A 20,920-nucleotide genomic window follows, 5' to 3' on the forward strand; every position below is an offset into this window, starting at 1 on the left:
AAACACCCACATTCAAATCCAAACTCAGGTTCAGAGTTGCACTTGGCACCTATACATAATTTTGGCTATATGTAATAATGGTATTGCCAATGTTAAAACAGTTCAACCCGTTCAGCTGTGTTCACAGCCAAAGAAACTTGAGCACTGAAGGAATCTCTGGCATTTGACCCAGTTAACGCTGGTTTAAACTTGCAATGTGGGTAACAGCCTATACATTTGCTACTAATACAGAGTATACTTCTTTGGCTGTTTACCATTTATAATCAATCATGCTAACAACTTCTTGCATCAGTGTTACTTTTTAAACACTACTTGCTTATGGAGTTAAAAACTGAAGAACCAAAATGGAACTGATACATAATCTCTTTCTTGAATCAGGATTACAGAGGTAGGCTCTGGCTCATCCAAATTCTTCCTGAAATAATGACACATACCTTAGATAAAATTTAACACTAACCAACATTTGCTATTAATGGGGCTTTTGGGGCTGAGAATTTTGAGCGTATATCATGAATATTCACACCAAATGGTTGCTCTTAGAGGAGCCTGAATATTAAATGTCTAATAATATGGGCATCACCAGTCTAATCCATCTCTCCCCCTCCCCATCCCTGCAAATTTGTAGAAGACAAATTAGTGAGATTGCTTCCATCATGACCACAATTTCCCAGACACAGTATCCCCAGGTAAGGCTATTTTAAAATAAATTATAGGCCTACAACCCCTTGCTATCTTTAAGTGACTATGGGACACTTTGACTTTCCTGGTAAGATAAGGCTAGAAATTGGATATTTGTAGCAGGCCAGTTCTCCCTTTAGACTCTAAAGGTGGGTTGAGTAGAGATTCTAGGTGTACCCAAGTGGACATCAATGGGCACCATGCTGCCTACACCTGCATTAGAAGAATGGGCAAAGAAAGTGCCCAGGAAGCCCACTAAAGACAGAGCAACCAGTGACAGTCATTTGATCTGAAATATAATTGGCAAAAGAGCACCTATTTATGATTGTCTCTTTGCAAATATACTCTACTGGCAACATCTATTTCTAGTACCCTGTATTGTCACAGGTTGTCTTGTTGAGCTTGAGAGAGCACAAAAGCAACTTGTCTCATACATGGTTTAAATCATTCATGTCAGCCATGAGAACTCCCCCTCAGGCTTACCAGAGGGCATCTGTTGTTTTATCTGCAGCATGGCAGAGGGGCAAACATATACCTCCAGTTGTTTTGAATAATACATACGTAACATAGTTGTTTGATGCACTGAACAGCCTGCTACACTTTTAGTTTTCAAGCTGCTTTTACATTTCCTAAGAGAAAATAAATCTCTTGTCAATGGATTCACCACCTACCAGATATTAAACTATCTTGGATGTTTACTTACCAGAAGCAGGGAATTGAGCTACCAAGGATTTAACATTCAGCTAAAGCAGAGTTTTTCAACCTGGTGAGTTTCAGGAGTTGTATAACAAATCCATAGCAAGCATTGTGAAGCAGGAAAGATGGACTTAAAACTACACTCACAATGAAGAAATCTCACGAGGAAGTTAGCATATAAATCAGATTAAATAGCCCACTATAGTCTCCTTTAGAAAGGGTTTCTAAGGTCTTGGGCAAGATTAAACACTGCTTATTGTCTACTATTAAATCTTTTTAATACCAAAATGGAATTGAATAAGCAGAATCTCTACCAAGACAAATCCCATTTATATCTTTAAAAAAGGAGGGATTTCCCATTTTTCACTTCATTAAATCCATGAAGCTTCTTTTGGAGCATACTAAGTATCCCAAACATAATGCAGAAAGCACCAGCATTCTTAATGGTATATAAGAACCTTCCAATATTGAATATGCATTGCCAATTTCCCATTGGTGAAGTGGGAATGAATGCATGCTAACCGCTAGATTGAATAAAACATGAACTGAGCTGAAGTTCAGTCAGAACATCTCATTTAAAGATAGATAGAATGGCTGATTAATTTTCCATAATTAAATTTATTTCCATAATTTCCATTTCCCTGCCCAATTTCGAAAATGTTATCATACACAATGTCTACTTTCACTTCTTTGAGCAAACTGACTACCTTGGTTGTAAGAACTGAATCAGTACAACTTGACTATAGTGGGTTCAAGTGAGAAATGGCTCTTTTTCGTAAAGATGATCTACCTTTGCCCAAATAACCTTGGCAATGAAATCTCACTCCTTAAGACAAATGTTATGAATCTGGCACACCACAGCCTTAGGGATGTGAGGACTTAATGAAATGAAACAAGATTCTTCCCAGACATCCAAACCACTTTCACTGCAGACAACACGTTACAAAACTTTTTCTAATACCTGAATTGATTTTCCATGAATCAGGTCTTTTCATAGTATTTCCATCACTGTATTTTTCAATACCTTTCTGGAGATATATGTAAATTCAAGCAATGTACATTCAGCTGCGCTTTAGACTAAGGGTCACAGCCAATCACAAAACACTCGCAGAGTCTGCTAAAAATGTCAATTCGTAGACTAAGAGGCAATGAAACAGCTGGGGCACACATTAAAAACCATCTTTGCTTAAATTCTAATCCAATCATCCCAATTCACTTGGAAATCAATTTTTAATGACAAAGTATTTCACAATGAACGTATGACACAATACAGAGAAATTCACAGTAAGTGAATTATCATGCTTTAAGTAGCAAAAGCTTCTTATATTCACTAACACCTTGCTGTCTAATGTTTTCCACATTCTGAAGAAAAAAAAAGGTTCGAGCAATTACCCCCATCTTATGATCAAAACAAAGATGGGGGAGTTAAAGATAGAGGCCTTCTGGAGTGCCTTCCTGTTTCTTATAAAGAACATTTTCTTTCGATTTTTTGAAATCTTCATTTGTTACTTTCATCCTTCGTTCACGCAGAGCCATCAAACCAGCTTCTGTGCAAATTGCCTATTAGAAATGGAAGCATTTGATTAGAAAATCAGGAGTCTGACGTGTATGAAATGCTAAGAAAAAAATAACCAAACAAGCTGGTGCCCCTTATGTATCCTGGAAACCCTAGTGTAGAAAGAACACCATTAAATATTCATTAATTAAAAACAAAGTGATTTGATTGTAATGTGCAGCAAACATTACTAACATTTGATAATCTTTCCCTCCCTAATCCTAATTCTCCTGAAGGAGTGTAACATGCTTGTCATAACAGAGCTCAATGAAAACATTTACTAGGTGTATAAGTCAACTTCCCTAACCACCAATATTCCCAGTGAAAATAGTTCAGCCCCACCAATTCTCTATAAGCTTTTTACACCAAGCATGCAAACTTGTGAAGTTTTAACTTCTTCCCTGACTCTCAGAATAGGTGGCCAAATGTTCATTTTCCTCTCCAAAGATGTTTTTCCCCCTTTCAACTATGGCCACTAACGAAAGAGCCATTCCAAATATTTATAGAGGGGAAAAAAAGAATACCCCCTTCACTCAGAAAAGATTGCCGTAACAATGAGATATTTACTATCAAGAAACAGAAAAACCAGTGCTTTTTTAAAAGGGTGAAAAGGAGAAAAGAAAGACAGTGACTAGAGCTTTCTGGAAGCAAAACTACCAAGCCACAGTTTCTTTAACAACTGGTCAAACGAAAGGCATTCAGTGGAAAGGGATGCAACATACTGTGTAACACAACGGTTCAGTTGATTCACTCTGGAAGAAAACAAAAATAATTGGTTATCAAGGATTCTACCTTTATATCTGCCCCAGACAGATCATCTTTAGCCATTATCAACTCATCTAGAGTAACATCATCTGCCAAAGTCATTCTGCTGGTATGAATCTGAAAGATGCGCTTCTTTGTTTTTTCATCTGGCAGAGGAAATTCTATCTTCCTGTCAATACGTCCTAGGATTTAAAAAAAAAAATCAGTTGTTTCAGATTTTTGCCTGGGGAATCAAAAATAGAAACCTTTCCTTGGAAAATAACTTCATACTTAGCCTTTATATTATCTCAGAAAATACTAGTGCATCTTTGAACAGTTATGATACATAGAATTTCATTTTTATTTCCATCCCACTTCACAAACACAATTATTTCTCCTTATTAATGGAGCAAAACATCTCTTCTTCCCTCAGATTTCATAAGCCACACAAATATTTATATTTCAAATTATTTCATGTATTGTTTATACAGGAACTTTCTTACTCAATCCCAATCGCATATAGATCTAATTAGTATCAGTTGTTGTACTGTGCTTTTTCAGACTTGGCCCAAGATCTGGCAAATAGGTGTTATTTACTTAGATTCTTTTTTTCAGCCATCTATGTCCCACACTTTCAAGCTCTTTGTGTGAAATGGCAGTCATGACACTTCCCCAAAATTTCACATGTTCCCACCATCCCAAACAGGATGAAGAGCCCTTAAGAAAAGCTCCTAAGGGAGAATCTTTTCTTTGTATGTGTGTGTGCTTACACAATATTCTAAAATCTAATATATGGCTGTTTCTACCCATTCCATTTGGTCCAGCGAGAGGGGCATGCTCCGGGTACTGTCTGCTAAGGAGCATCAGTTGGCAGGGCCCAGGAGGAGAGTCTTTTCTGTCATATCACCCACACTCTAGAATATCTTCCCTTCAGAGATGGCCCCGACCTTGCTGGCTTTCCACAAGGCCTTGAAGACCTGGTTCTGTGCTTGAGCCTGGAGCCCCGGATGTGTGATGAGCCTGTTTCCTGGTTGTGTTGACTGATGTTTTTGTAATCTTCTCTTGACTGTTATGTATTTTATGTTTTTTTGTATATTTTATTACTTTTAATATTGTTAGCTGCCCAGAGTCATGTATTTGAGATGGGTAGCTTTAAATCAAATACATACATACATACTAAGCTTCAGAAAGGAAGCTGTAAAATTAGTTAGTAGAAAATGCAGTAATTCATTCTCTGGAACATTTTGTTTTTTCCCCAGAGCAGGCCAATCTGAGTGAAAAAAATAATCTTTTGGAATAGCAAAAAGTTACAAGCTTTGGACATGATCTGACTCCAAAGTTTCTTCAAACCATTCCCAGATCAGCTTGGATCAACCCATTCTAGTGAAAAACACAGAAAGCTCTAGGGAAACACTATGACGTATAGGGAATAGGCCGTACTGTTTTACATAAAACTAATAATTAGAAGCAGTTACATTTTAAGTAGTTAAATATGATCATCATACTTTTTACCTGGTCTGATTAAGGCTGGATCCAGTGTTTCTATTCTGTTAGTAGCCATGATCACTTTTACATCTCCACGTGAATCAAACCCATCTAACTGGTTCAGCAACTCCAACATTGTTCGCTGAATTTCCCTTTCTCCCCCTGAGTTGGAATCATACCTTTGGAATAGGAAAAAAGTACCCAAGTTAAGGTTGGAATACCTACAGAAGACAATCTTTCTCTTTACATACAGTAATCCACTGAGAAACCATAGGGCAATGAATTACAGTTTTGGTAGAAGCAAGGAGTACAGAGAAGACTCTTTTCTGGGGTAAGACACCACTTCTGAAGTTCAGTAGAAACTCTCTGATTAGGGTACGACAGGTTCTGCAGCTAAAACGATACTATGAACAGCATTTCTTCATTCCCCAGATAAGATACTGCAACACTGATCCACAACAGCATTGCCATATTTGTAGCTACTTTTCTGCTCCAAGCCATTCCTATTCAAAGATGAACCTCCAAAAAAGAAATATTAGTTAAGGAATGATTATAAGTACATACAGAATTCATCACCTCCTTTCCCTCCCATATTCACTCAGCCAATCCTAGAGATTATCTTTTCTCAACAAACAAGCATACAGTCAGGTCCAGAAATATTGGGACATCGACACAATTCTAACATCTTTGGCTCTATACACCACCACAATGGATTTGGAATGAAACAAACACAATGTGCTTTAACTGCAGACTGTCAGCTTTAATTTGAGGGTATGTACATCCAACTCAGGTGAACGGTGTAGGAATTACAAGAGTTTGCATATGTGCCTCCCACTTGTTAAGGGACCAAAAGTAATGGGACAGAATAATAATCATAAATCAAACTTTCCCTTTTTAATACTTGGTTGCAAATCCGTTGCAGTCAATCACAGCCTGAAGCCTGGAACGCATAGACATCACCAGACGCTGGGTTTCATCTGTGGTGATGCTCTGCCAGGCCTCTACTGCAACTGTCTTCAGTTCCTGCTTGTTCTTGGGGCATTTTCCCTTCAGTTTTGTCTTCAGCAAGTGAAATGCATGCTCAATGGGATTCAGGTCAGGTGATTGACTTGGCCATTGCATAACATTCCACTTCTGTCCCTTCAAAAACTCTTTGGTTGCTTTTGCAGTATGCTTTGGGTCATTGTCCATCTGTACTGTGAAGCGCCGTCCAATGAGTTCTGCAGCATTTGGCTGAATGTGAGCAGATAATATTGCCTGAAACACTGCAGAATTCATCCTGCTGCTTTTGTCAGCAGTCACATCATCAATAAATACAAGAGAACCAGTTCCAATGGCAGCCATACATGCCCACACCATGACACTACCACCACCATGCTTCACTGATGAGGTGGTATGCTTAGGATCATGAGCAGTTCCTTTCCTTCTCCATACTCTTCTCTTCCCATCACTCTGGTACAAGTTGATCTTGGTCTCATCTGTCTATAGGATGTCGTTCCAGAACTGTGAAGGCTTTTTTAGATGTCGTTTGGCAAACTCTAATCTGGCCTTCCTGTTTTTGAGGCTCACCAATGGTTTACATCTTGTGGTGAACCCTCTGTATTCACTCTGGTGAAGTCTTCTTTTGATTGTTGACTTTGACACACATACATCTACCTCCTGGAGAGTGTTCTTGATCTGGCCAACTGTTGTGAAGGGTGTTTTCTTCACCAGGGAAAGGATTGTTTGGTCATCCACCACAGTTGTTTTCCGTTGTCTCCCGGGTCTTTTGGTGTTGCTGAGCTCACCGGTGCGTTCCTTCTTTTTGAGAATGTTCCAAACAGTTGTTTTGGCCACGCCTAATGTTCTTGCTATCTCTCTGATGGGTTTGTTTTGTTTCTTCAGCCTAATGATGGCTTGCTTCACTGATAGTGACAGCTCTTTGGATCTCATCTTGAGAGTTGACAGCAACAGATTCCAAATGCAAATAGCACACTTGAACTGAACTCTGGGCCTTTTATCTGCACATTGTAATTGGGATACTGAGGGAATATCACACAACTGGCCATGGAACAGCTGAGAAGCCAATTGTCCCATTACTTTTGGTCCCTTAACAAGTGGGAGGCACATATGCAAACTGTTGTAATTCCTACACCGTTCACCTGAGTTGGATGTACATACCCTCAAATTAAAGCTGACAGTCTGCAGTTAAGGCACATTGTGTTTGTTTCATTCCAAATCCATTGTGGTGGTGTATAGAGCCAAAGATGTTAGAATTGTGTCGATGTCCCAATATTTCTGGACCTGACTGTATATGACATTTTTTATGTATGCATGCACATATTTGTGAGAGACCAAACTCCAAAAAAAGGACAAAGCCACAAAATATTAAATAAATATTAACTGAATCAGTAACAAATTAAAGTTAACTGCCTGTAAAATAAAACACTTGTTCATAAGGCTGTTCCTCCATCTCCATAAACACACAAACAATTCTCTTTTCCACACACATGTACACATACTCTGCAGAAGCAGAAAAAAAAGATAGGGAGAAAACAGAATGAATATGGGTGATGGGAAAGGAAGAAAAGAAAAATGGCAAATGGAATCCTATGCAAACTTAATCTGTAGTAAACTTCATTGAAGTTAATGGTTTCTACTCCCAGGTAAGTGTGCTTTGGACTTCTAATCCTCCAGGAATGTTATGAAATCCAGCAACAGTCTTCTACATTCAAGAGGGAGGATGGATACTTTCCCGTGTAATAAAACAGAGAAACCAGAGTATTGGAGCGATACTCTCAATAACTCCACTGATTGGCAGAAGTAATCACAACAGGTTTTCCCTTTCTCCTGCCTCCTCCCTTCCAACTATTCACTTTTACGAAGTATATCCAACAAGGTACTTCTCTCTCTCACCTTTTAGGCCCATTTCTTGCTTCTAGTACTTTACTGTCTGCAAACATAAAATAATTCCCTCAATGCAGTGTAATGATTAATATGTTGGATGGGGACTAGAAAGACCCACATTCAAATCCCCCACTCAACCCCTGCATGTCTTTCAGACAAACACAGATTCAAGCTTCAATCAAACCTACTTCACAAGGTTGTGGGTTGGGATAAAATTAAAGGAATGTTCCTAGTCTTGAAAAGTTCCAAAAGAAAATGCAGGAAGGAAACACAGTAATAATTATATAATACTTTACAAATAATTATTTGGGGGAAAACTTTGCTGAATCTGAATTTAGGAAAAAGAAAAATTGCTTTTTGGCTACCTGCTCCACATTAGCCCTACTCCTTTTGTTTTTAAAAAGTTTCAGGTTCTAGCAATAACAGTTAAATATCTTATAAATTAAACAAATGGTTTAGCTGAGATGGTTTAGTCTGAAACAAGCTAGCACTAATTCTCATCAGTAATTCTTCAGATATACCCTTACAGGAATAAGGGTTTGACAATTTTCTTACAGTTGAAGATAGCAGCATGCAAACCACTTCTAGTGACTCAAAGTCTTATGAGTGAAAACCAGATTTTAAAAAAGAAAAGTGTCTGTTAACAGATATGCACGTAATGCTTGGCACGGAGTGACTATGATGCCTTACCTTTTGGTACCTATGGCATCAATTTCATCAATGAAGACAATTGATGGGGCATGCTCCTCAGCAACTCGAAATAGTTCTCGAACAAGCTTTGGACCATCTCCCAGATATTTCTGGATAAGTTCAGAACCGACCACTCTCAGAAATGTGGCAGAAGTCTGATTTGCCACTGCTTTGGCTAATAACGTTTTACCTGTTTAATTACAAGACACCAGAAAGTTAGCACATGCTCTAACTTGTATTACATATACATGCATGAAAGCAATCATGCAATTCAAATTATTGACAAAAGTCCTCAATCTACCTATTATAGATCAAGTTTGATATTTAAGCCAATAAACAATGGAGTTATACCTTGGAAATATTTTACATGCTTGAATCAGATTTTTGCTATTTGAATTCACTGTCTGAAGTGCAGGAGGAAAAGCAGCAACAGACAAACTGATTTCCTGTCAATTTAAAAAGATGCTCAGAAAGTACTATTTGTCACCTTCATATCTGGAGATGAAATTATTTTATTCTTACATGGTGATTCTATGCAATGAAAATAATAGAATGAACTAACCAAATCAACCATACTTTCCCAAAAGACAGCAGTTTCAACATCAAGGGACTGGCAGATCACGCACGCTATGTCTGTGCAAATTAATATGAAAAGCATAATTTCTGAAACATTTGGGATGCAGAATCATCTGTAGTGTCCTAATTTTCAAAGACATTTCTCATAATTTCCTATACCTAATATGTGGGGAAAGATTTTGATTCATACATACCACTTTGCTATCTACTTTCTCCACATGTACACACAAACATATATCTCTAGCACTATCATTTCCCAAACAGATAATAAAATCGGATTTGGCTCAATAAGGTATTTGTCTTCTGATTCCCCATGAACACACCATGCTTCCCTAGATAAATTTGCCCACAGTATAGGTAGGGAAGGCAGGATGGATTCACATGTCTGACTGATTCCCTTTCTTACAAAGTTGAAGAATTAAAGCCTAATTGGGCCCTGAGCAATCTATGGAATGGACCTAATAAGTATCTGGGTATTATTGTGAGACAACCAATCATAAATGATATTGATTACCAATTTCTATAAATTGGACAGATAGCCAAAATGAAAATAAACCATCATGAATACAGATTTATTAAATATCAATTTACTTAAGATACTGAATTGATCAGTGGTTCTAACCTTGCACATTTTAAGTTCACAATCATTTTATCAAACAATTTAGGTCCTACTAAGGTAGAAGCAAAAAGCATGCTTACAGCTATTCTGTTATGGTATTTATCAGTCATAGTAATTTTTAAGGTGATTAAAATTGCTGTAATTATGTTGACCATTTTGTTTCTTATAACTGTAAAACAGTGAAAGCTTACAGGAACTGAAGTAGCATTACTTACTGAGGAAGGAGTCTTCCCCTAAGCCTAAGCCAAAAAATACATCTGAATAATGGGAGAGATCTGACTTTGGCTCTTAAGTTCAAGTTTTTCATTGATGCTCAAGCCTGGAACATCAAAAAAATATTCTGCTACAATGTTCTTGCTCTACTGGAGACTAGCTGCTATGCTCTCTTTCCTTCATGGGAACTTTCTTCATTTCTGTCACTAGTAACCCATACCACTCCTTGAGATATACTAGTTTGGGTTAGTTACAGCACCACATATTCTGAAAACAACTGTCTGTTCTCTTCGCTAACATTTTCTGATGGAGGCAGCTGGATGTAAGTATATTAAGCTTTAGCTCTTCATCAATAATGTTTGAAGACCATCAAATCATAAAGACCAATTTCAAGAACAGCATTACAACTTTCAGTCAATACGATGAGATATATGCCAAAGCAGGATGATTGGCCTCATTGACATAGAACACTTCAATATATTTTTATGTAATAAATGTATTAATTCCACACACTGATATAAAAATACAAGAAAAATAATATTACCTGTGCCAGGCGGCCCGTACAGAATGACGCCTTTGGGTGGCTTTATTCCCATTTCTTCATAATACTCAGGATGAGTCAAAGGTAGTTCCACAGATTCCTACAAGGAAGAAATTACACATACCTTCAAAGGGCTGATCAATCCTTTTGTCAACCTAAGGCTCCTCCTAGTTAGAAAATCACAGATCAAGGTTTTGCCCTTATGGCTAATATTAAAATTTAATAAATACAATGTGCATGCCATTCATGGGGATGAACACATAGTAGCTTTTAACCTGCAATGCTTCTACTTTGGAGTAACTGTTTCATGCTCAAATCTATTGTTCATTTGAATAATGTGAACTTCAAATAATTAACACTGCCATTTTTTCATGGCTTACACAGCTGCTTCAAAAGCTGTTCCTGGCTTTCACCGTACATGTGCCTTATTACAGTCACAAAATATTTGAAAACAAAAAATAATTCAAAATGCAAATAGTGTTGATAAAGAGAAATTACAGAGCTGTAAAGATAAATGACAGAATCAATAAAATTTATTTCTGGTGAGATTGATCAATCTCTCAAGGAGGGAAGGAAGGGCTGAATCATCTAGTCACACATCTTTATGCTACATGGCCAGAAAGCTGCTACTCTAGAATTATTTCACTTTTTTTGGCATTTCTAGCCAGAAAGGCAGTAGATGCTGTAAGAATATTATTTTTCTTCCATGTTGGGGTAGGGTGAGGATGCCAGATGGGGAACTGCTATGTGGAAAGAAGAAAAAGATGTTAGAAACCAGGGAGAAGGATGGGTTGAAATAAGACAAATGAAGTTACATTCTAAAGCTTTAAAGGAGAGGCGTAATTAGAGCAAAGAAGGCAACTGGCCTCCAAGGAAAAATCAGCCTATTGCTTCCTGCTCTCCCAAGCACCTTTCCTCTCCCTAATCCTGCGTCAGAGAGATCAGTGAAGTACAATGAATGGTGAAAATATCAGAATGCTGAATGTTAGACGCTCCATCATAGAAATATCTTGAAAGACATTTCCCTATACCCTACTCCCTTTCCCTTTCCTTTCCCTTAGATTGGGATGTTGAGGTTTCCAATTATTTATCTAACTTTAGATGTTTAATTTTATAACTATTTATTAAACTTTAAGTAAAAACAAAAACTAGAGCTATAAGGTCAAGCTTTGTCTGATTCTTAACGGGATATGGCTTGAATACTGTGGCATGGCCATACTGAGAAGGAATGAAATGGATTAGATGGAATCTGCATGGTATCACGAGACTAAACTAGCAGGGAGATCACTGTGAATATCCTGGGGTTAGATTTTGTAGAGCTAACCAAACAAATATACGGTATCTTGGAAATAGATTTCCTGAATGAATTCTTGGGGTGTTTGGGGATGAACATTTGGTAGAAACTTCCTCTGAGTTTTTTGGGTTGATTTTGACAGACATACCTAGAGATCAGAGCTGACTTAAGAACTCAGGCTGTTAAATGTGGGAAGTTCTGTGGTGCTGGGTTAATGAACGTATCTCAGCATGGGAGCTACAAACACTTGTATGAATGGAAAATATATGCATGTAGTCCCTGGGCACAAGAGGATCTCGCTGGAGGACAGATGTTGGTGGTGGGAATGATCAAGCTGCTTACCCCAAGTAAGAAACAGGAAAGTGTGAAGATTCAAAGGACTTCTGGGAGAGGAGGTTTGAGATTTTTAGCCTTCCATTTAAATATTTTGCAATTCAATACAACTACAACAAAGCATTTGTATAATGTATATAAAAATCTTGAATTAGAAATACTGAAGTGAGCAAAATACTAAAGTCATTTAAATAAAAGTCACCTGGAACAGAAATAGGAGCATTACTATTCTAAGAAATCATCTAATAATAAAATGTTCTGGCATTTTTTCCACTATTGGACAATGCTAGAAATATTAATACCTTGATTTCTTGAATTTGGTTATCAAGCCCCCCAATATCTGCATATGTCTCTTGTGGGGCTTTTTCCACTTTCATCACTGTAACTAAAGGATCTGTGTCATCCATCAAGACACCAATCACAGCATGGACCTGTTAAAAGTAATGGGCAGAAGCATCAAATAAACAAAGCAGGAAAACATTTGAGCCCTTGCCCTATTACAGGCCTGGCATTATTACAGATTGATAGGCCATTTCACATGGTCAAATTCAGCTCCTGAAATCTATTTCTCAGAGACTTGCACTCTGTGGCTTCTGATAAATGTAAACAGGATGATGCCAATTCCTTTTCTAAACTGCAGAGAAAAGGGAAGGCTTCCTGGCAAATCTGATAGTTATGGGGACATACCTCAACCCTTTTTGGGAGGGATGAGCGAACATTGTGGACAAGCTGGGTCACATCTTATATTCTCCATGTAATGACTCAGGCCACACAAATACAAATAATTTTACAGGTCAGCAGACAGACTTGGTCTCAACTGACACTTCGGTGTGACTCATATGTCTTAGTGTAGAGACAGAGAAGTAGACAAATGATGATCCTCTCATCATTTGTATTTATGGCTTTTTGTCCAAGAATGAACAAAAAAAATCAACAAAAATTCAGAATTACAGCTTAACTTGCTTCATTTAGTTTCCAGGGGTGGGGGGGGGCATTATCAACTCTCCTACAGAGGTTTTTTAAAATTTTTGCTGAGTTTGTAGCTTTTAAAAAAAAATCATCACAACCAAAAGAAACAAAAGAGTTGAAACTTGCAAGCTGCAAACCTAGCATATAGCTGGAGGAACGGCAAGAAACTTAACAGGACCGCCATATTGGCTTAGTTGGGCAACTGGTTCCACTCAGCAAATTTCCATTAATTGTTTCTTTTAAAGATGCTTACTGTAAGAAGTTTATAATTTAAAAATAGGTGCCTGAATTGCTTCTTCTTCTCTTTATCTCTAGAGGAAGGAATGTCCTGGTTGTTACTGGTCTTATGCAATCTGTTCTGGGAGATCATATTGTCTAGATCAAGCTGAAAGTCTTTAGATATAAAGATATTCATAACATTTATCTGTTTTCAGTGCTTTCAATCACAGGCAGGCAAAGAAAGCAACAATTACCTTATGATTAAGTAGAACTGAACATCCTGGCTCTAGCAAATCCTTGTCTACAAAAGAAAGAATGCTGACATAGTGTTCTGATCCCACTGATGTGGACACAATAGCATGATTATCATCAATTATCTCCTCCAGTGTTCCTACAGACATTGGAGTCCCTCTCAGATCGTCCACCTTTGACCTCTCTTCCTGCAAACAAGCACAAAAAAGACACTATAATCATGTATTACAAATTGCCATACATCCCAACGATTTCTATGTCTATTACACAATCAAGAAGTACCAATTTGGTGGCATCCTCAACAATCCCAATACAGAGGAAATGGCTACGTATTCTCATATTAAGAGGGTATGGACCTCAAACAAATGCTACTTTAATTACATTCTCAGTAACCAGTTAAAATCTTCAACTGATAATAACAACCTCCATTATCAAACTGGGTCTGGTTGATTTCTGCCTTTCTCATAATAGAGGAATGAAAATAGTGAGGTTCCCACAAGGATTGGCTATGGGACTGGGACTTAAATTATCTGAATTAAGTCAGCAAGATTACAGCCAAATTATTTGATGATACCAAATTATTTAAATGAGTTAGACTAAAAGAGATCCTTCCAACCCATGAGGAAAGAATGTTTAAATGGCACTTAGTAGATGAATATATATCAATACATAAATGTAATAAAGACATTTAACTATAACTAGGTACTAAGTGAAACAAAATCTGCATTACCTAATGGCAGACTTTATGGTGGTCAGCAGAATGAAAGAGTTGACTAAGTATATGGCTGGCCAATGTTGTTGGAACAGAATAATAGAATTCACAGATTCTGCTTAGGCTCTTTTATGGTTTTACTGTAGACAATGCCACTATCTTATTACTCAAACTAACCTCTACTTCTCCTTAACTACTAAATTTGTGATCCCTTTGGAATGGTCTCATTAACCATCCTGAAATAGAGATGTGCCAAAACAAACTACTCTACCAACTGAAATGGAATCCCATACTATTGAGCCTTTTTTAACTAAAATGTTTATGACATTTCACCTACAGATTAGCAACATGAAGCCTCTTGCTCCAGAAAATCCTAAAATATGAACATGTATAGTTCTTGTTATTGGAGTAAACTGAAAAAAAATGCGTTCAATCTTAAAAACACAGAAGCAACTTTTGTTCATTTTATAATAAAGCAAAATTGAATTCAATACCATTGCAAAATCCTGAGAGCTGATCAGTGATTTTGAATATCACCAAGACTGTATCCTAGTCTGTTCTTGAACCCTATTTTTAAAAGGTCTTTTCAAATAAAGGAACTATATTTTGTATTATTAAAATTACAGTTTATATTCACATTAGTTATATAAAAGTTCCTAACAAATAGATAAAAGTGTATTCAAAATCAACTGATGTGAAAGAGTACCATGGTGTTTTAGGGAGTTAACAATTATTCTGGTATGAACTTTTTCATATAGTCTGTTTTGCTAGATGAATGAAGTAGAGTTAGAAGGTGGAAAATAGAGGAGAAATAAGCTGATAACCAAAGAACACAACCTAAGATGAATTCAAGCAGCTTTTTTTCTACTCAAAGCATACCTCTTGCTTTTCTTCCAAAGGTTTCATCTGTTCCTGGTTTCTAATGAATTCTTCCTCCATCAGAAGATAATCCTTAATTCTCTCCAGCTTCAATAATTTGAGTCTGCACTGAGTATGAGGAGTGACTACAATTAAATAAAAGAGTTTCTAAATGTAGGGTCTAGAGTAATATATTCAGCTTATGTAGGTGAGTTGAAGGAAGGGACTGTGAACTAAAATGATTTTGAAATTCCTGTCTTTTGTCTGGGATGTTTCTTTTTCCTATTACTTTCAGCACTGCTTTTTCATGGGAAGAGCTGCCTTCTTGCACAGAACTGATGTAGCTACAAATGTGGGCCTGAACAAATTCCAAGGACAGGATTTAAAGAAATTCTTAAGAGGACTGAATCTTGTTCCAAGGAAAGAGAAATTATGTTTTTATGTTTGTAAAATAAAATTAATTCCTGAAATCAGTTTTAAAAAGTGGCAGCTGACTGAACATCAAACCGGCTTCTTCCAACTCTATGATTTAATGTTCTGGATCTATGATACAATACCCTGAAGGTGAAAGTATATAAGCTTTTGCCTTATTTCAGAACAAACCATTGAGCAACCTAGTTCAGTTACTCTGTAACCCTTCAATGTTTCAAGCTGAGAGCTTGGAAAACTAAGATGTCCAAGTATGAACTGGGGGCCTTTTGCATGCAGAAAAGCCTAACCTGCAACTTAGTTATGGCTACTCAGGAAGATGGCACAAACCAGGAATGCTTACCCAGTGGAAGTTTGCTGGCAGCATCTGGTCCCTTTGTTTTCTTCTTCTTTTTCCCCACTCGGGTTGGAACTGGGGGTTCATATTTCTTCTTCTTGTCCTTTTTATTTTAAAAATCAAGCAAAAAGTAATTTATAGAAAATAATATGCATTTAAGATTCCAACACATGTTCCAGTAAGTTTTGTCACATATTTCAAAAGCTCTAAATGTGTCCAGTAACTCATAAATTAAAGGGATTACTAAAACAAAGTCATATTAGGAGATCACTGAATATATAGCAACAGCAGTCTTTGCTCCACAATATGAATACACAATTGATAAGTGAAGGGGTGGGGGAGTCAAAAAAGATAGATTTCTTCAATGGAAACATTAAATCAAGAAATACTCAAGTTACAGACATTTTGGAAACACTAATAAACATTGTCAGACAAACTAAATCTAAACTATTAACAATCCTAAATACAACAAACACTTTGTGAAAATCTCACATAAACTTGGGCTTACATGCTTTTGCTATTGTTCAACTAGGGTTTATTTTTACGCAGGAAATCAAAGTCCAGGTGATAAAAGAAATTTGGAGGGCTTCTGAAAATAATCAGTCTGCAAAAGCCACATTTGCCCCTTGCCCTGGCCCTATTTAAACAAGCCCTTAAAACCTGGCTCTCTCCCCAGGCCCTGGGCCAGAGTGGATGATGAACCCCTTGTGTGATGTTCTGATCTTTTAAATTATTGTTGAATCTTTAAATTATTGTTGAATCTATCCAGACTTCCTTTTTTTGATGATGCATAGGTAGCCCTTGTTTAGTGACAACTGGGACCAGCAACTAGGTCATTAATGAAAGTGGTCGCTAAGTGTACCCTTGATTGCACTTACGATTTTACTTCAGCTTTCCTTTGCTTTCCAGACCTGTAAAGGTCGTAAATGCAAGGACTGGTTGCAAAGTTACTTTTCATCATCATCATAACTGTGACCAGTCACTGTACCAGGCAGTTGCTAAATGAGGATTACCTATAATTCTTTGCTTGTACTTTTTTTAGATGATATTCTATAAGCTGCTCAGAGTCATAACAGATTGGGGCAAATAATAAATAATAGACAGAAAACAAAGTAGATGTTTTATATATCAGGACATAAAGCCAAGGTAGCAAAGTACTGACCTGACAAAAAACAGTTAAAAGACTAGTTTATTTGCTTAAAAAAGCACTTAGTTTCTGAACTACAGAACACAGAATCTCAATTATAAGCTGCATGTATATTGTCATTAACATATAATACTAGCAACAATATTTTATGATTAAGTTACCTAGCTTAGCCATGAAATTAAATTACAGTTTTTGACCAATAAGCTACAACACTACAGTCACAATTCCTCCTTTCCACAGATACAGCCTTTGGAAGAAGATTGGAAGCTCTCAAGTTTACCAGTTTAACCTATTATCTAAACCAAACTTCAAAGTTACAATGTTGCCTTCTAGATAAATTGGGACTAAGTTCCATAATTCTCCATGGCATAGGGCCTGGTTACTTGAGGGACTGCCTGTCTCCCATAGCATCTGCCCGGCCAATTCGATCTTGTGTTCCGGATTCCTTCAATTAAACAATGTCATCTATCGGGATCCCAGAAATACACCTTCTCTGTAGCAGCACCTGCCCTCTGGAATGAGGTTCCTCCAGAGATCTGGATGGTCCCCACTCTGTTGTTGTTTAGAAGAGCAGTGAAGACGTAGCTCTTTACCCAGGCATTTGGCAAGGGAGAGTGAGATACCTTGCTTCACTCCATCCAGTCTGTTGCACTTTCCATCTTTTATCTTTTATGTTTTGTTGGTTTTATTGTAATTTCTTTTATTGTTGTGAGCTGCCCAGAGTCACTGGGAGTCTGGTGGCATACAGGCTTAATAAATTATTATTATTATCAGCGTGCCTACAGGGGAGGTATGAACACTGAACTCCCAGGTCTGGAAAGCATTAGGCTGGAGTAAACTGCGGTTATTAGAAACAAGACAGCTTCAAATGTTGAGCAGAACCATAGTTCATTGGGTCTAGATTAAATAACAAACTATAGTTAATAAAAATGAAAGAGAAAGACACATACATCATGGCATATTTAAATTGACTAATTATCCATACACAATAGAATAAAAGCAACTACATGATTCTGAAAACTAAACCACTACAACGAAAATTCAACATCAGTTCATAATACACAAAAACACAATACTTGATTATCTGAGTTTTTATATAATAAGGGCAACTGAGGGAAAATATATATATTTTGAGCTTTTCTATTCACAAGGAAATTTTCTAAAAATATTCTCTTAACAGACAAAAGTTATTTTTCCTTACTTTGTCATCCTTCTTGCCACCTCCAGGACCATGTCCACCACTCTGACTCTGACCCTAATGCAAAGAGACAAAAGATAAATGAAATTCTGAAAAGGAAAAAAAAAGGCTACTTAACCATAAACTATGTACAAACTCAAGTTCAGTTTTTCCTTCTAACAGAACTGTCAATAAAATGAAGAAAGAAGTAATTTCCCTTTCATTCTTCTGATGCCCTGAAAAAACTGTTCCAGAAAACATTCCAGAACAGAATGGGAAATGCTACAGGACAAAGATAAGGAGATGTTTCTGATATGCAAGAAGACACCCATATAGGCAAAACACTGGATTTCACCCTGGGTCCCATTCAGTTCAATGAAATGAACTTCTAAGCATAACTGAGAGGTGATTTTCTAACAGTCCTTTTGGTGGCTGCCATTTCAGCAACAATTCTGAAAAACAGAATACAAACATTTTGTATACAAAATGATAGGCAAATATTGTAATAAGAATGGGGAGGGAGGTTATACTTTAAACATCCTAAACTATCTGCAGCAACTAATTTATCAGTTAGTTTTGGATGAAATCACAAGATAGTATTTCCATTTATTTAAACAACTATTTCTACAAGCACTATATTTATTTTGGTTGAAAAATCTCAGACAAAGTACCTGTGCATTTAAGGACACATAAATAATACTTAACACAATTAATGGAACAAATAGCAATATACCCTTAGGACCCACTTAACTGCTGTATGTAGCTTGAAGCTGGCCCAAAGAGCAATAAACAAGAATTTTTGTGTATGTCTGTTTTAATATTGTTAGCAATCTGATGCAACTCCGATATAAAAAGAGATTAAAACATTCTCATATCACACAAATATGTCTATAAATATAATGCACTGTGTGTATCTCTATATACGTATATATGAAAAAAGTATATTCACAGAACTATATACTGTGTAACGCTTGCACATTAGACAATAGACCAGCATTTAAAGAAAGATTTGAGGAAACAATGCTAGGTTTGCACAAAACAGAAGATTAAAATGTGGCTTAACTAGTTTGTGGCTCAGTAGCTATGCTCTTACAAATTACTGAACTACAAACTAACCAATCACATATTATTAGCACAGCAGACCGTACAAATCCCGCTCATGTGGTTAGTTTATTATTAGAAACTGTGTTCTCTAGTTATCAACGGTTAACTGGATTAGCCTAATTTCAGGGCTCACACAAATATAAACTAATGACATACACTACAAAACACCATGGTTCTGTGGATCATTTAAAGACAGCTAGTGTTCTGTGCAAATGGAGTTCATAATCATAACTGAATTATTCCTGAGTAAATACGCCACGCAAACAAAGTCAGTGCGATTCGTTAACATTTCACTGATCCCAGGCAATCGGATTAATTACTGGTTAAACGTTGGATAAGAAAAGCAGAAAAGAACCCGGTAACCTCACGGGAGCTGTGCTTCCTTAGCACCTGCCTCACGGTCACCCGAAGACGGTAAGAAAATCCAGGCGCTCTTCCCGTCATCGCCACCTCATATCCAGGGCTGCTTTGGCCTATCCCACCCAGCACCACTTTCCCGTACTTCTCAGCTGCGGAAGCGATGTGACCATGACATCGCATAACAGCGCAAAAAGCACCGACGGTGGGGAGAAAGGGCGCCCTGGCCCAAGGCGATCCGGCCCATCTCCCACTGTGGATACTGGAAGGGGCTCCAAACGGGCTCTAAGAAGCCCACCCGCAGACCCCAAGAACCCATCGCTCACCATCCTGCTCACTCACTCGCAGACCAACGCCGGAAATCCAACGACTTCCTACAGGAGCGGAAGCGGAAGTAAGCCCGATACGGGGCGCGAGGAGGGCCAGTTCCTGTTCAGGGGAGAAAATAAGAGGGCGGAGTTATGGGATCGTCGTCGCTCAGAGGCGGGGCTGGGGAGGAGAATTGAGAATGGAAAGAGTAAATTGGTTCTTTGGTTGGTAGAGAAAGCATATAGCGATAGGTCCATGATTTGTTTTTTCCTTGGATTTGCATCTAACGGTATCTAGTGAGATACAAATCAACATTAAGTCAGTACGTGTGTGGGGGCTTGTACGTCCTGCGCAGCACATGATCGCGTTACTTCTTGCTGCAGAATGACTCTAACTTTTTGCGACATCTTAGAGACGAAGAGTTTAATTACAAAATAAACTTTCATATTCTTCAGATGCAATTTCAGTTGTCCGTGATAGCTTATGCTATAACTCATTTGTCTTCTTTCTTTTAATCGCGGAGAGAAAGTTAGTAGGAACCTAACTGAAATAGTTTTTTTAACGACAATTTCTTGAGAGGCAATATGCCTTCATTATGCCCAACATTCTTCATTAGATAAGGAATTTAAAAGCCAGGACAACCAATGACATAAGGAAAAGGAGAAGCTATTATCCCCTTCCTAAAATACTAGAACCAGAGGTCATCCAATGAATCCTGGAAGAATCAGGGCAGACAAAAG

The 20,920-nt window shown here is 37.5% G+C and overlaps 1 protein-coding gene across 1 annotated transcript; it reads right to left on the bottom strand.

The window, feature by feature from the left end:
* Positions 1-2,585: 2,585 nt before the first annotated feature.
* PSMC1 (proteasome 26S subunit, ATPase 1) lies at positions 2,586-20,303 on the bottom strand. Its single transcript, XM_007436994.4, has 11 exons — positions 20,198-20,303; positions 18,435-18,488; positions 16,093-16,189; positions 15,342-15,466; positions 13,753-13,938; positions 12,613-12,741; positions 10,687-10,783; positions 8,735-8,924; positions 5,186-5,337; positions 3,722-3,876; positions 2,586-2,934 (listed from the first exon to the last, which is right to left on the bottom strand). The coding sequence occupies exons 1-11, from the start codon at positions 20,198-20,200 to the stop codon at positions 2,800-2,802; spliced, it is 1,323 nt and encodes a 440-aa protein (XP_007437056.1). The 5' UTR covers positions 20,201-20,303; the 3' UTR covers positions 2,586-2,799.
* Positions 20,304-20,920: the final 617 nt, after the last annotated feature.

This window comes from Python bivittatus, unplaced genomic scaffold (assembly GCF_059951505.1).
Source record: "Python bivittatus isolate LINGU-HERP-01145 unplaced genomic scaffold, Pbiv_v1 ctg000480_np1212, whole genome shotgun sequence".
Taxonomy (NCBI): Eukaryota; Metazoa; Chordata; class Lepidosauria; order Squamata; family Pythonidae; genus Python; species Python bivittatus.